The 15,452-nt window shown below is 47.7% G+C and overlaps 1 protein-coding gene across 1 annotated transcript in view; it reads left to right on the top strand.

Annotated features, from left to right (window-relative positions):
• The first annotated feature begins 11,448 nt into the window (after positions 1–11,448).
• ENTREP2 (endosomal transmembrane epsin interactor 2) overlaps positions 11,449–15,452 on the top strand; it is a 591,792-nt gene continuing 587,788 nt past the window's right edge. Inside the window, exon 1 of the mRNA XM_049906022.1 lies at positions 11,449–11,667. Within this exon, the coding sequence (XP_049761979.1) occupies positions 11,449–11,667 (219 nt within the window). The remainder of the gene's footprint in view (positions 11,668–15,452) is intronic.

Consider the following 15,452-nt stretch of genomic DNA (forward strand, 5'->3'; position numbering starts at 1 on the left):
GCAGCCTCAGTCAGCAGTCCTCAGTGACAATTGTATGGGGAGCAGACAGACCCAAACTGATCCCCAGGGAAGTCTGTTTTGTTGATTTTAGAGGCCTGAGCTATGGGGTGCACAGGAAGGCAGGGAGAGTGCTGACTATGGTAGCAGGCTTCACTGCAGGGGCCCTTCTGTAGCAGTTTGCAACAGCCTGGCAACCAAAAATTATTAGGTGGAGAGGGGGTATTACACGCTGGTCAGATCCCCACCGAGGTCTGTCTTGTTGCTATCACAGTCCCCCTGGTAGACTGTTGGCTGTGAGTGCAGCCTCCACTCAAGACTCCTGCTTCCTATCACATAGCAGCCTCAATCAGCAGTCCTCAGTGCCATCTGGGAGTGGGAGTAGACTAACCCTAATTGACCCCCAGTGAGGTTTGTCCTGTTGGTTTCAGAAGCCTGAGCTATGGGGTGTGCCGGGTGGCCAATAGATTGTTTACAATGGGAGCAGACTCCACTGCACGGGCTTTCTGTAGCAATTCACAGTGAGTTTGCAGCCAGCAGTGTTTGGGTGGAGAAGGTGTCAGCACACTCCAAATGGACCCCCAGGGAGGTCTGCCTTGTTGATCTTAGGGCAGAAGCTTGGGGTCCTATCTCTCGATATAGGCAGGGGCTGTGATGGTTAGAGAAACATATTTGTTTCCTGGGGCCACTTCTCCAGTTCGCAGGTGGCCCACATGGCTGGTGGGAGGGGCAGAAATATTTGGAAACCCTGGTGGCGTAGTGGTTAAGTGCTATGGTTGCTAACCAAAGGGTTGGCAGTTCGAATCCGCCAGGCGCTCCTTGGAAACTCTATGGGGCAGCTATACTCTGTCCTATAGGGTCGCTATGAGCTGGAATCGACTCGACGGCACTGGGTTTGTTTTTTTTGGTTTATATATATATTTGTGTGTGTGTTGTTGTTGTTAGGGGCAGTCCAGTTGATTTCAACTCATAGCAACCCTATAGGACAGAGTAGAACTGCCCCATAGGGTTTCCAAGGAGTGGCTGGTAGATTTGAACTGCCAACCTTTTGTTTAGCAGCCGAGTTCTTAACCATATGTCACCAGGGTTCCATATATGGAACCTGGTGGTGTAAGGGAATATATATTGTACATGGATTATGGATTATATCTCAACACAAAGAAAACAAAAATCCTCACAACTGGCCAAAAAGCAACATCATGATAAACAGAGAAAAGATGGAAGTTGTCAAAGATTTCATTTTAGTTGGATCCACAGTCAACACTCATGGAAGCAGCAGTCAAGAAGTCAAAAGATGCATTGCATTGGGTGAATCTGCTGCAAAAGACCTCTTTAAAGTGTTAAAAAGCAACGATGTCACCATGTAGACTTAGGTGTGCCTGACCCAAGCCATGGTGTTTTCAATTGCCAAATATGCATGTGAAAGCTGGGCAATGGATAAGGAAGAGTGAAGAAGAGCTGGTGCCTTTGCATTATGATGTTGGCAAAGAATATTGAATATACCATGGACTGCTAGAAGAAAAAACAAATCCATCTTGGAGGAAGTACAGCCAGAATGCTCCTTAGAAGCAAGGATGGAGAGACTATATCTCACATACTTTGGACATGTTATCAAGAAGGATCAGTCCCTGGAGAAGGACATCATGCTCGGTAAAGTAGAGGGTCAGTGAAAAAGAGGAAGACCCTGAATGAGATGGATCAACAGTGATTGCCAGGATGGGTTCAAGCATAACAACGATTGTGAGGATGGAGAAGGACTGGGCAATGTTTCGTTCTGTTGTGCATGGGGTCGCTCTGAGTCAGAACTGACTTGATGGCAACTAACAGCACAACAACAATAACGTATATAGATAGATAGATATAAAACTTCCTACAAAGAAAACTCTAGGCCCAGGTAACTTCACTGGAGAATTCTATCAAATGTTTAAAGAAAAAATAGCATCAATCTTACATGAACTCTTCCAGGGAGTAGAAAAGAACGGTTTCACTTGCTTTCTGAGGCCAGCATTAAACTGAATGTTTGACAAGGACACTCAGAAAAGGAAAATTACAATCCAATCACACTTGTCACGGACTGTGTGTTCCCCCAAAATATGTGTATCAGTTTGGCTAAGTCGTGATTCCCAGTATTGTGTAATTGTACACCATTTTGTTATCTGATGTGATTTTCCTATGTTTTATAAATTCTATCACCATGATGTTAAGAAACGGATTAGTGGCAGTTATGTTGATGAGATCTACAAGATTAGATTGTATCTTAAGCCAATCTCTTTTGAGATATAAAAGAGAAGTGAGCGGAGAGATGAGGGGACTTTATACCACCAAGAAAGCGGCACTGGGAGCAGAGCACATCCTTTGGACCTGGGGTTCCTGCACCAAGAAGCTCCTAGACCAGGGGAAGATTGTTGGCAAGGACGTTCCTCCAGAGCTGCCAGAGAGAGAAAGCCTTCTCTTGGAGCTAACACCCTGGATTTGGACTTGCAGCCTACTAGACAGTGAAAGAAAAAATTCCTCTTTGTTAAAGCCATCTGCTTGTGGTATGTCTGTTATAGCAGCAGTAGATGACTAAGACAGAATTTGGTACTAGGAGTGGGGTGCTACTCTAACAGATAATGAGGAAGCTGGAGACATTGAGCCCCTAAAAAAAAAAAAAAGCCCCTAAATTCCATTAAATCACTCCCACCAACAGAACCACTCCCACTCTCACCTGAAGAGATTATTCCGTGTTTGTCTGCTAAACCACCCTGCCCAGTAAAACCATTAAACCCTCCGCTTCCTTTTAATGAGATTATCCTAGCTGCCTCTAAAGAACCCTTGTCTGAGTTATTGCCTGGGGCATCGCCTGAGGCAGATGCTTTACAAGACAATGCTGAATGTTTTCAAAACAGTTCCCACTACCAATTTTGACTTCTAGACCTATAACTAAACTTAAGTCCCAAGGAGCCCCAAAAGGTGAAGTACAGAGTGTGACCCAGGAGGAGGTACACTACACTCCAAAAGAACTACTTGACTTTTCTAATATGTACAAAGAGAAACCTGGGGGAATAGGTGTGGGAATGGCTATTAGGGGTGTGGGATAATAGTGCAAGGATTATAAAGATGGATCAGTCTGAGTCCATTGATTTGGGTCCAATAAGCACAGATTCTTCATTCAATGTTTCAGCTCAAGAAGTTAGGAAAGGATCTAATAGTTTATTTGGTTGAGTTGCTGAAGCCTGGATTATGTGGTGGCCTACACTAAATCAATTTGAAGTACCAGACCTGCCTGGGTGTACTGTACAAGAAAGCAGTTCTAAATACCAGCTACTGCCATGCGATAAGTTGCAGAAATGAGGACTGTATTATGTGCATTCCTGGTTTGGTCTTCACCGTATTATGTTAGGGGCATGTATGACTTCATAGATGCCTTTATTCAGAGATTATGTATGGATTGAGGAGCTGTATATAGGTGCCAAGTTGACAAGGGGTGAACTGTGATGGTTAAGGTTGCATGTCAACTTGGCTGGGCCAGAATTCTTGGTGGTTTCATAGTTGTATGTTGCTGTGATCACTTCCATGATGAGATTTGATATTATTTGATCACCTCCATGATGGGGTCTGCTGTGAGTAGCCATTCAGTTGAAAGGGAGTTTCCTTGGGCATGTGTCCTGCATTGAATATAAGAGGATATTCTGGCAAGGCTTCTGGGCTTTTGCTTGTTCTGGATCCTGCAGCTGGCTCCTTTCATCTGACCTCCAGTTCTTGGGACTTGAGCTAGCAGCATACTTGTGGTCTTGCCTGCCAATCTTTGGGATTAATTGATCTTCACAGCCTGTGAGCAAGAACCCTGCTCTCCAACCTGCCAATCTTGGGTTCACCTGCCCCTGTGGCTACGTGCATCAGGAGAATCCTCTATCCTGAGCCACCAACTTGGGACATTGCAGCTTCTACAACCATGTGAGCCATTTCCTTGATATAAGTCTTTTTGGAAACCCTGGTGGCATAGTAGTTAAGTGCTATGACTGCTAACCAAGAGGTTGGCCGTTCAAATCTGCCAGGCGCTCCTTGGAAACTCTATGGGGCAGTTCTACTCTGTCCTATAGGGTTGCTATGAGTTGGAATCGACTCAACGGCAGTGGGTTTGGTTTGTTGGTTTTATATATATATTCATACACTACTGATTTTGCTTCTCTAGAGAACCCAGACTAAGACAACAGTCATGAACATAGCTGTAAGAACCTTAAGCAAAATATTAGCCAACCCAATCCAGTAATATATAAAACGATACTGCATTATGTACATGACCAAAGCTCAGCTTATTCCAGGACTGCAAGGTTAGTTCAACATTAGAAAAGCCAATTGTGTAATTTGCAAAATTAATAGATAAAGGGAAAAAAATCATAGGAACATTTTAATAACTGCAGAAAAAGCCTTTGACAAATTAACCATCCATTTACGAAAAAACACTTAGCAAATTGGGAATAAAAGGGAACTTCTTTAATCATATAAAAAGCATCTGTTATAGTTTTCTTTTGCTGCCTAACAAAATTACCATAAACAGTGGGTTAAAGCAAGAAGAATTTATCATGCCATAGTTTCTATGGGTTGGGAGTCCGTTCCTGAGTACAGAAATGCACGTGATGCAGACTTAGAGACATACGTATGCATGTTTATAGAAACACTACAATAGCCCAAAACTGGCACCAACCCAAATGTCCATCAAGTATAAGATGGCTAAATAAATTGCAGTATAGTCATAAAATGGAATAATAAAAAACATTGAGAATGATTACATGCGACAATATGGATAAATCTCACAAACATAACATTGAACAAAAAAGCAGACATAAAAACAACTTTATTAATACCGTTTAAAGTCAAAAACAGGCAAAGTCTTTAAGGATACATCCTTAGGTGATAAATCTATGAAGCAAAGACGTCATTATCGTAAAAGGCAGGATAGCGGCTCCAGTAGGTTCCTGGGTAACCCAAATAGTTTGCGCTTGACTACTAACCTAAAGGTGGGTGGTTTGAATCCACCCAGCCATGCCACAGAAGAAAGGCCTGGTAATTAGTTTACATAAAGACTATAGCCAAGAAAACCCTATGGAGCAGTTCTACTCTGTAACACAAGGGGTTGCCATGAGTCAGAATTGACTCCATGGCAGATGTTTTTTTTCCTTAGTGGTTACAGTAGTAAAATTCTTGTCTTCCATGCAGGAGACCAAGGTTCAAATCCCAGCCAATGACCTCATGCACAGCCGCCACACATCTGTCAGTGGCTTGTGTCTTGCTGTGATGCTGAGCAAGTCTCAGTGGAGCTTCCAGCCTAAAGAGACTAGGAAGAAAGGCCTAGTGCTCTATTTCCGAAAATCAGCCAATGACAACTCTATGGATCACAACAGTCCCATCCACAACCCATCACGGGGATGGCGCAAGACCTGGCAGCATTTCATTTAGGTGCACGTGAGGCTGCCATGGGTCGGGGCCTGACTGGATGGTAGCTAACAGCAACAACAATGGCAAGGCTTGTGGGCTTTGGGCTTTCGGGGAGTGAGGAACTGGGACCTGGGTGGGCATGTAAAGAGCTCGGGCCTGTCGGCATGTTCTATTTCTTCACCTGGTTGATAGTTGTAGGAGTATAATCTTTATAATAACTTAATAAGTGGTACCTTTATATGTTATGCACTTTTTTGGTATCTTAGTCATCTAGTGCTGCTGTAACAGAAATACCACACGTGGGAGGCTTTAACAGAAAGCAATTTATTTTCTCACAGTTTAAGGTGCTAAAACCTCAAAGTCAGGGTGCCGGCTCTATGGGAAGGGTTTTTCTCCCTGTCAGCTCTGCAGGAAGGTCTTTGTCTCTTCAGCTTGTGCTTCCTGGTTTCTTGGAGATCTACATGTGCCTTGGGATCTGTCTTACCCCATCTCTGCTCCTTTAGCTTACTTATTTAATCTCTTTTATATCTCAAAAGAGATTGACTCAAAATATACCCTACACTAATCCTGCCTCATTAACATAACAAAGACATCCCATCCCCAGATGGGGTTATAACCACAGTCATAGAGGTTAAGATTTACAACACATATTTTGGAGGGAACGTAAGTCAATTCCTAACATTTGGTATGTGTATTTTATTTTGCAATAAAAAGTAATTTTTTAAAGGGAAAATAATTTGAGGCCTAAATCAAACCCAAACCTGTTGCCGTTGAGTCAATTTTGTTTCATGGCAACTCCGTGTGTTGTACAAAACTGTTCTCCGTAGGGTTTTCAATGGCTGTGATCTTAGGAAAGTAGATCGTCAGGACTTTCTTCCAAAATTAGGGTTTGGGATTTCTGGGTACCTGCAGCCAGAGGGAAAGTTGGTTTCCTCTTACACCCAGGGTGCAGCCATCTGGCGTTCCATCACAAAGAAAGGGGCTGGTTTACTAGGCTCCTGCCCTTGGAGGGACTGGGATTCAAACTCATCTTTTTAACCTGGTACAGATGCCAAAGCCAGAAAGGCAAGTGGCCCAGGGCAGAACTGTGAGGGCTGTGCACTCCTCCTGGGTCCGGGCCTGCTGTTCTCTTAGTGTCTCCTTAGTCCTTGGATACTTTTAAGAAGATACTTGCAAAATATCTCATCTGGCTTCTCGGCGGTCTTCAACAGGAGCGTTGGTTTCAATAACCCAGTCCACTCTTCCCGGAAGTGGAGGTTCTCCGCTATTACTTTTGCGGAGACACTTCTTCCTCACTGAGGATGCAAAGGAGCACGCCTGTCTCTCATCCACCTGTGGAAGGGTACATGGCAAGACAGCAGGACTCAGAAACAAATGCTCCGTGAGCGGGCGTTTGCAAGCGCTCCTCATTTTCCTTGGTGCATGCAGCCCGCTTTTTAGAAGATAGCTCTGCCACTTGTCCCGCTTTGCTGAAGAACAATGGCCTCAAAGTCCCATCTGTCCTGGGGAGAAGGAAAAGTTGGTAAAAATTGGTCCCTGAGTGTTTTAGTTTCCAAATGTTGCTGTAACAAACGATAACACAAGCGCATGACTTTAAAGAACAGACATTTATTTGTTGTCTCACAGTTCAGGGATCTGAATTCAGGATGGGGCTGTAGGAGAAGGCCCTTTTCTGTCTCTTTCAGCTTCTAGCAACTGCTGGCAATCTTTGGTGTCCCTAGGCTTGTAGATGCCTCTGCCTCTGTCCTTGGATGGTATCTTCTCCCTGTGTCTGCCTGTCTGTATGCCCCTTTATAAGGCACCATTCAGAAGGGATTAGGTTTAGAACCCACCCCACTCAGGTATGGTCTAATTAATATAACAAAAGAAAACCCCTATTTTCAAACAGGATATTTACAGGTACAGGCATTAGGACTTAATATAACTATATTTTTTGGTGGGGTAGACACAATTCAATCCATAATACTGGGGTCTCCGAGAATCTCCCATAACACGTACTATTGTTGTTGTTATTATTGTTAGCTGATCCACAAAGTTTTCATTGGCTGATTTTTGGAAGGAAATTGCCAGGCCTTTCTTCCTAGTCCCTCTTAGTCTGGAAGCTCCGCTGAAATCACAGAAACACACAAGCCTCCCCTGACATATGGGTGACGGCTGCACACACGGCGCAGGACTGGGAATCGAACCCCAGTCTCGTGCATGGAAGGCAAGAATTCTACCACTAAACCATCACTGCTCTCCATGTGTTATTACAACCCCTTTACAAGAGAAAAACAACGAGGGGTCAGATCAGAGCCAGGGCTAAACTTAGGCCGGTGGCTGGCCAGCCTTCCTTCCTTCTTGTCTTCCTTCCTTCCTCCTTTACTTTTCTCCTCCCTTGCTCCCTCCTTCTCTTCTTCTCCCTCTCTCTCTGACTCACTTCCATGAGGTTGACTCACTTAATTATTTATACTTTCAAATTCTAATTGTTCCTCAAGGTAATTTTGGCTACTGCACCCCATTTTTAAATTCTCTAGCGTACTGAATTTATTTAAAAAACAGCAAAGAAAGTTTAATTTCTTGATCGGTCTCTCCCTCTGTTCCCAAACCAAATTCCACTGAGAAGGCAGATCCTCCTCCTAACCACCTACGCCAACACCTCGCTACGCTATGTGAAGCTCTCTTCCCATGTTATTCAAAGATAAAAGAAACTGATTGACATAGGTTTTGGCAGCGGAGTTCACTGGAAGTTTCCAGCATTCAGTGACTTTCCCCATAGTGCTTGAACCGGCACCCCCATATTTAATTCATCACTGACTTCTTTTTTTTTTTTTTTTTTAATGCATCCAACTTTCAATATTCCCACCATCCTCATTCACCAAGGTGCTCTTGTCTAAATTATGGCACCTGCATTTGATCTCCCTACATTCACTTGGGTCCCCTCAATCCATTTCTGTATTGTGGTCAGAAAGCTCTCTTCAAATCTCCTCATTATCTGCCTTTTGGCACAATATACCTCTTCTCCATACCATTCCTCCCAGTTGCAACTGGCCTTGGACCAATGATATGTGCGATCGCCTACTGCATTAGACAAAGAGCTTCTTGAGCGTGGGCGGCTTGTCTGCTTTTGCTCATCCTCATATCCTCAGAACCCCCTGGGTAGTGCAAAAGGTTAAGCACTCAGCTACTACCCAAAAGGTTGGAGGTTTGAACCCACCTCAGAAGAAAGGCCTGGTGATCTGCTTGGGAAAGGTTACGAGCTGTGAAAACCCTGTGGGATGCACTTGGCCTGAGTTGAAATCTACTCGATGACGCCTGTTTTTTGTTTGTTTCTGGCACATGGTGGGTGCTTAATTTACTTTTATTTTTTTAATAATTTATCTTATTTTTTGTTGTTGTTGAGAATATACACAGCAGAACATAGATCAATTCAACAATTTCTACACGTACAATTCGGTGACACTGATTACATCGAGTTGTGCAATCATCCTCACCCTCCTTTTCTGAATTCGTTTCTCCTCCATTAACACAAACTCACTGTCCCCTAAGTTTCCTATCTAATCCTTCCAGTTGCTGTTGTCAATTTGATCCCATATAGATAGTTCTTACGAGAGCATAATGCTCAAGGCAGACACCCTTTACTAGTTAGTTTGGTTTTAAGAAGACTTCAGGGGATATTTTTGGTTTAAGTTTTGAAGATTATCTCAGGGCACTAGTTTCAGGAGTTTTTTCTGTTTCCATGGCTCCAGAAATTCTGGAGTCCTTGCAAATATGAAATTCTGTTCTGCATTTTTCTCTTTTTGATCAGGATTCTTCTATAGAATATTTGATCAAAATGTTCAGCAATGGGAGCTAGGCACCATCCAGTTCTGGTCTCATGGCAAAGGTGGCAGTTGTTCATGGAAGCAATTAGCCACACATTCTATTTCTTCCCCATATTCCTGACTCTCCCTCCTCTCTTGTTCCATGCTTAAATTACTTTTTGAATGATAGCGACCCTAGAGGACAGAGTAGAATTGCCCCATACAGTTTCCAAGGAGCGCCTGGCGGATTAGAACTGCTGACCCTTTGGTTAGCAACCGTAGCACTTAACCACTACGCCACCAGGGTTTCCCTGATTATAATCCAACCTGCTGATTATAATATGCAATGTAAATAGACACTAGGTAATTTACATATTTTTTGTTTATTGTCCATTTCTTTCCTCACACCTTGAAGGCAGCGATTTTTGTTCTCTTCACCCATGTGAACAGAGACTTAGAGCAAGGCACCCAGAGGGCCCTGGATGAACGAGTGAATGAATGGGGTGACCACAATGAGAACATAACTTCCCGGCAGTCCAGGATCATGCTTTGGCATTGTTCCAAGCTCTTAAAAAGTGCTGCCCTGCAAATTTCTAGGTAGAAAATATCGCCAGGAAATTTGAATTTGTGCTTGTGTGCTCTAAACAATGCCTGGCTGAGGCTTAGTTGGGTTAGAGATAAGAGCAGAGAGAAGGCGGCCTTGGCCACAGGCCAAGATTTTGAGGTCAGTCACTTTATCTGTGGAATTCTCCACCCCCTGCTTCATCCTTTGGCTATCCCATTAAATTGGAAAATAAATCCCATCCCTGCGAAGGTGTTGACTGATAAAGGCTTGAGCTATTGCCCCTTCAAGGGGAATTTGCATTTTAATAGAGGCTCCTCAAGCCCCAAAGGAATCAGTATCTGAGGATGAAATTTCAAGCACCAGCATCTGAGATATTTTGGGACGACACTCTCCAGTGTTTTATCAAGCAGTGCTTGCCCTAAGTTCTTTCGTAAGGCTGCGGGAAGATGGTCTCGGGATATGCCCAGCCATTTCCTTTTATAACTTCGAAATTTGCCTTTTTATATCTGATCCCTTCAGCCCTCCTAACATACGTGGTCCTCTTACTATGTCAAAACAGCCCTTTCAACACGGGTAGTCTTAATATTGATACCACAACAGGGACTCAAAGCGAATTATGACCAAACTTCCAAGATTTTGGTATACCAAGAAAGCAGCATAATGTTATTTTAAAGCCCTGTGTTGGCAGGAGGGGATCGAGATGATTTCGTGGGCTTTTAATTATCTTGTTCATTTAAATTCGTTTTGTGCAATTTGTTTTAAGCCAAACTTTTGACTTATCAAAAGCCTTGCAAACGGAAGGTGACCTGGGTATGTAGTGGTGCCCAGTCCTCCAGGGCCGAGTCCTCAGTGGATGGCCTGGGAAATCTGTGAAGTGCAGAAAAGCGGCATCCTGGCTCTGGAATTCTGCATAGAAGAGGGGCTCCTGCCCGCCACACATGGGGCAACGCGCTCGGAACTCTCCTCCTGTCCACGCCCACTCTAGCGGCGGCGCCCTAGTCCTCACCCCGCACGCCCACCGGGGCGGCCCCGGGCTCTGCCCAAAGCTCTGGGCGCGCGGTTCGCCCGCCCAGGCCCACCTCCCAGGGCCCTTCTGCGCTGTGAGCCAGGATTCCGCGGTGGAAACCGCTGCCCCTCGCCCTTGAGGCGGCCGCTGTCCCCGCTGCCCTCCTGGGACTTGCGCCGTCACCATCGCCCAGTCGGACGACGCGAGCGCGGAGGCCGAGCCCCGGGACCGCGCCGGCACCCGGCCCTCTCAGCCCCGGCTCCTGCTCCAGCGGCTCCGCCCGGCCCAGCGCGCTACAGCGGCGGCGGCGGCGCAGGCGGGGCTCGCGCCCGAGGACGGAGGCTCGCGCCCGGCGGCGGCGGGGCTCGCGCTCGCGCTCAGGCCGGGGAGCGCGCGGGCAGGCGGGAGCGGGCGCAGCGCAGCTGTGTCGGCCGGCGGGCGGCCCTGAGGAGCGGCGGCGGCGGCGGCGGCATGGGCACGGGCGCGGGCAGGGGCTGCGGGCGAGCGGCTCCCCGCCCGGCCCCGCCGGCTCCCGGCGCGCGGCCGGCGCAGCCCCGCCAGTGCCCGCTGTCCGCGCGGAGGCCGGCTGCGCACCTGGCGCAACTTGCCTCGGACCCTCGGTGAGGAGACAGCCGCGGCGGCACCCGGCGGCGGGCGGGAGCGGGGGGGCGCGGGGCGCGATGACCCCGGCCGGCGGCCCCCGCGCGCAGCGCCCCGCCGCGCTGCCCCGCAGCCTGTCCCGCCTGCGCGAGTGTCCGGGCCGCTCCCGCATCGTGCTGGCGCTCGGGGCCACGCAGATGGCGCTCGGATGCCTCATCGTGGCCGTCAGCTTCGCCGCGCTGGCGCTCACCACCTCGGCCCGCGTCCGCCACTCCTGTCCCTTCTGGGCCGGCTTCTCGGTGAGTGCCGGCGGGCTCCGGGAGGCAGGGGGCTGCGGCCAAGTTCGGGCAGGAGCGCCGAGAGGCCAAGCGCAGAGCGGGTGCAGGTCCAAACTCCGGCCGTTCAACTCCGGGGAGCGAGGGTAGCTGTTTCCGAAACGGCGCTCTCGCGTTCCCAGTGCGGTGATCCTGGAGTTACTTTTCTTGGAGGACACGACCGCCAGCGCCCGCCCTCACCGAGCCGCAGCGCGGGAGGGACCGCGCGCGGGGCCAGGGCCGGCCGCCCGGCACGGGGACTGGGCCGGCGGCCGGGTCCCGGGGCTGCGCGGGCGGGGGCCTGGGGTCGGGAGGCTCGGCCTCGCCGGCTCGGTGCGGCTTTAACCAGCCGGCCGCCCGCTTCCGGGGCGGGGAGGTAGGGTGCGAACTGCGGGCGGTCGCACCGGGTGCGGGATCCGCGTCCCCGCGTGCGTGTATCCCTGGCAGCGGCCCTGGCTGGGAGCGGGGCGCGTCCCGTCTGGTTACTGGACAGTCCGGGCAGCGGGCATTAGCCGCCCCCCGCCGCCTCCCCATGGTCAGTCGCAGACCTAGCGTTGGGCACTTGGCGTTTCCCGCGTCCGCCCGAAAGGCGTGCTCTGTGGGCGGCGGGACAGGGCCAGCGACCAGCGTCCGGCATTGGGGGGTGTGGGGAGGGAGGGCGTGTTCTCTGCGCTCTAGACCACGAGGATTAATATTTTCAGGCGGTTGACCCCCAAATTAAAGAGACAATGAATAACAAACCTCCATAGGAGAAAGGCACATATCAAAGCCACTGTTAAAGGAAATGATTGTGCCCAAGAGTAATATTTGGCATTTTATAGTATTTTGAGGAAAGCTGATTTATTCTGTATTAATAAAGAATGGGCATATGGAAATGGGAAAATACATGGAGAGTTGATAAAGAGAGACACTTATTATGAGAACTCTTGACATCTGTGACTGTATTTGGTTTATGGTGCCAAAGTACATCTTACAGGCTTAAACTGTAAATGCAGTATGCTTTAATTCCATCTACAGAAATTTAAATCAAGCCTTAATAATTAATGTTTGCTAGCTATTCATGATTTTTGAAATTAAAAATTCTGTCCCGTTTTGCTTTTGTGTGTGTGTGATGGCCTTTGTTCTCGAAGTCCATTATGAGGCTTTTAAAATGAGGTTTTAGCAAAACAGACTCTGGAGCGCCCTGATGGTTACAGGTGTGGTCATTCCTCCTAATGGGGGTATTCATTTTCAAAGCTTATGTCAGAGCAAAGGTGAGCCTTGGAGAGCTGATGAGAACAACAGAAAGTGTGACCACAGCTCAGAGTGTTCAAATGAAAGAGAAGAGGATTCGGGCAGGAGCAGGGAGCCATGATTCAAATGCTTCACTGTATTTAATCTTCACACATCTGTTGCTGGATTTTCAGCATTATTTAACACGCATTGTTTTCACGTCGTCTGTCTCGGGAGTACTGAGCTTTACGTCTGCTGGAGCCAGCTTACAGGTGACAGGCTAGTACATGAGCTTCACTTCCTGACCCCTCCCTGAATTCAGCCTTCGTGGCGAAGTGGTTAAGCGTTCGGCTGTTAACCAGAAGGCTGGCAGTTCAAATCTACCAGCTGCTCCTTGGAAACCCTGTGGGACAGTTCTACTCTGTCCTGTTGGGTCCCTATCAACTTGATAACACACAGCAACAACCACATGGCACTGGTGCTCCCAAGGACATGGAAAGAGAGCTGCATTTTAATAATAAACGTTAATTGTGCCTTCACTACACTTTAGTGCAAAGAGTTAAGTGAACTTCCAACTTTATTCCTTTCAACAGCTATAATCGGTGAGTCCAAACTTCCCGTGATTCAGAGAAATTCCGCAAGTGTTTATTGAGCACCTGATGTATGCAGACATTCATCTAGGCTCTGGGGCAACAGCAAAGAACACAACCAATTCTGTTTTCATTGTAGTGATTTAAGGTCACTTCTGCCCGGGTCTGTCTCCGACTCCTCCGGCCTCCCCCCATTAACATTTGTTTTCTCCTGAGCTCGTTCTCTTTCCTCGAGCAGCCTGCCACGAGCACCTTTAAAATTCTTTCACCGATAGCATATACTTCTCACTTTCTCACACTTAGTGGAAATGGTGGTGGTTTGTGTTGGAACAGGTTTGCAGGTGAGCCTGCTGTGAGTGCATAACGCTGGCGCTTGCTGTGTGCCTGCCCTTAGGTACTACAGATCTATGAAACCACCTTGCAATGACATTCTTCATTTAAGAATGACTAGGGTGGTTTGCAAGGAGCCCTGGTGGTGCAGTGGTTAAGTGCTTGGCTATGAACGGAAAGGTCAGTGGTTTGAACCCACCAGCTGCTCTGCAGGAGAAAAGACCTGGCTATCTGTTCTCATAAGGATTTCAGCCTAGGAAAACCTATGGGACAGTTCTACTCTGTCCTGTAGGGTCACTATGAATCGGAATCAATTTGATGTCACGCAGCAACAGGGTGGTTTGCTTTATACTGAAATCTGCTCTGTGGGGCCTAGGGCAACACAGTGGTTCCATTGTATCTTCTAAAGTGAGACGTGTGTGCTCTTTAGCAATCCTTGGTCTTCCAGGCCTTTCCTACATGTAGTTTATACATGGTGAAGAACCATTGTAAAGACAACTGTGTTGTATTTAAGGAAAAATAATAACCAAGGATAACAGCTCATTTATTGAGCACTTGCTGTATGCTGGACGTTAAGCATGTTGCCTGCTCTGTGGGCCGTATGTCCTACGCAGTTCTCTCGGGCAGTTCCCTCCCCTTGAATCTGGACTGGGCCTCTGACTTGCTTTAGCCGATAGAATGCAGTAGAACTGATACTGTCTCAGTTCTGGCCTAACCCTTGAGAAGTCTTGGCAGCTTCTCCTGACTCAGCTTAGGAGAAGAGTGGGTAAGTGAGTTGCCCAAGGTCACTCAGGTAAGAAGTGCCAGTGTCAGGTTTGAACTCAGCCACTGTGACATGGGGGCCACACTCCTAACCACTAGACTTTACTACCTGCTGGGCAGAGGCGGAAGGGGAGGGACTAAAGCATGGTGATAAAGGGGTCAGTCTTGGCAACACTTCCTGTTTCTTAGGAAAAGCATGGAACGTGGATGGGAAGGTGAGGATACAAGAGAGATTTGAGGAGAGGAGGAAGGAGGATGAGGTTTAAGGTTGGGGGGGACCTTGGCAAAGTTGGAGATAGTTGAGGGGGTGGCAGGTCTGGGGAGGAGGGAGCAGCTGCTGTGATGAACACAGAGCCGCCTGGTTCCCGTGCTTTGAGGACCCCCAGCTTCAAATGTTTTTTCTGCCCTGAGGACCGTGAGATCCAGTGAGTTAGGAGGTGGGTCCGTTCCCTGGGGATGAGCATCTCGCTCATGTTGAGAGATGTTGATCTGCAGCTGAAAAGACCAGCAGAGCTAGGGGGAGGTCCTGAGTAGTTACCTTTTAACAGAGCAGCTTTACTACTTCCTTTGAGATTATGTTAATGCCCAGGATATCAGGGACCAGCAAATACACTGTGAATTACATATGCTGATGTAGACATGGAAACCCTGGTGGTGTAGTGGTTAAGTGCTACGGCTGCTAACCAAGAGGTTGGCAGTTCGAATCCGCCAGGTGTTCCTTGGAAACTCTGTTGGGCAGTTCTACTCTGTCCTATAGGGTTGCTATGAGTCGGAATCGACTTGGCGGTAGTGGGTTTGGTTTGGTTTTTTGGGGTATAGACATAGTCGTTGGAGAGACTGACTGCATATACACGTTTTTCCTTTAAGAATAATTCC

The sequence above is a fragment of the Elephas maximus genome, chromosome 13, assembly GCF_024166365.1.
Source record: "Elephas maximus indicus isolate mEleMax1 chromosome 13, mEleMax1 primary haplotype, whole genome shotgun sequence".
In the NCBI taxonomy this organism is placed as follows: domain Eukaryota; kingdom Metazoa; phylum Chordata; class Mammalia; order Proboscidea; family Elephantidae; genus Elephas; species Elephas maximus.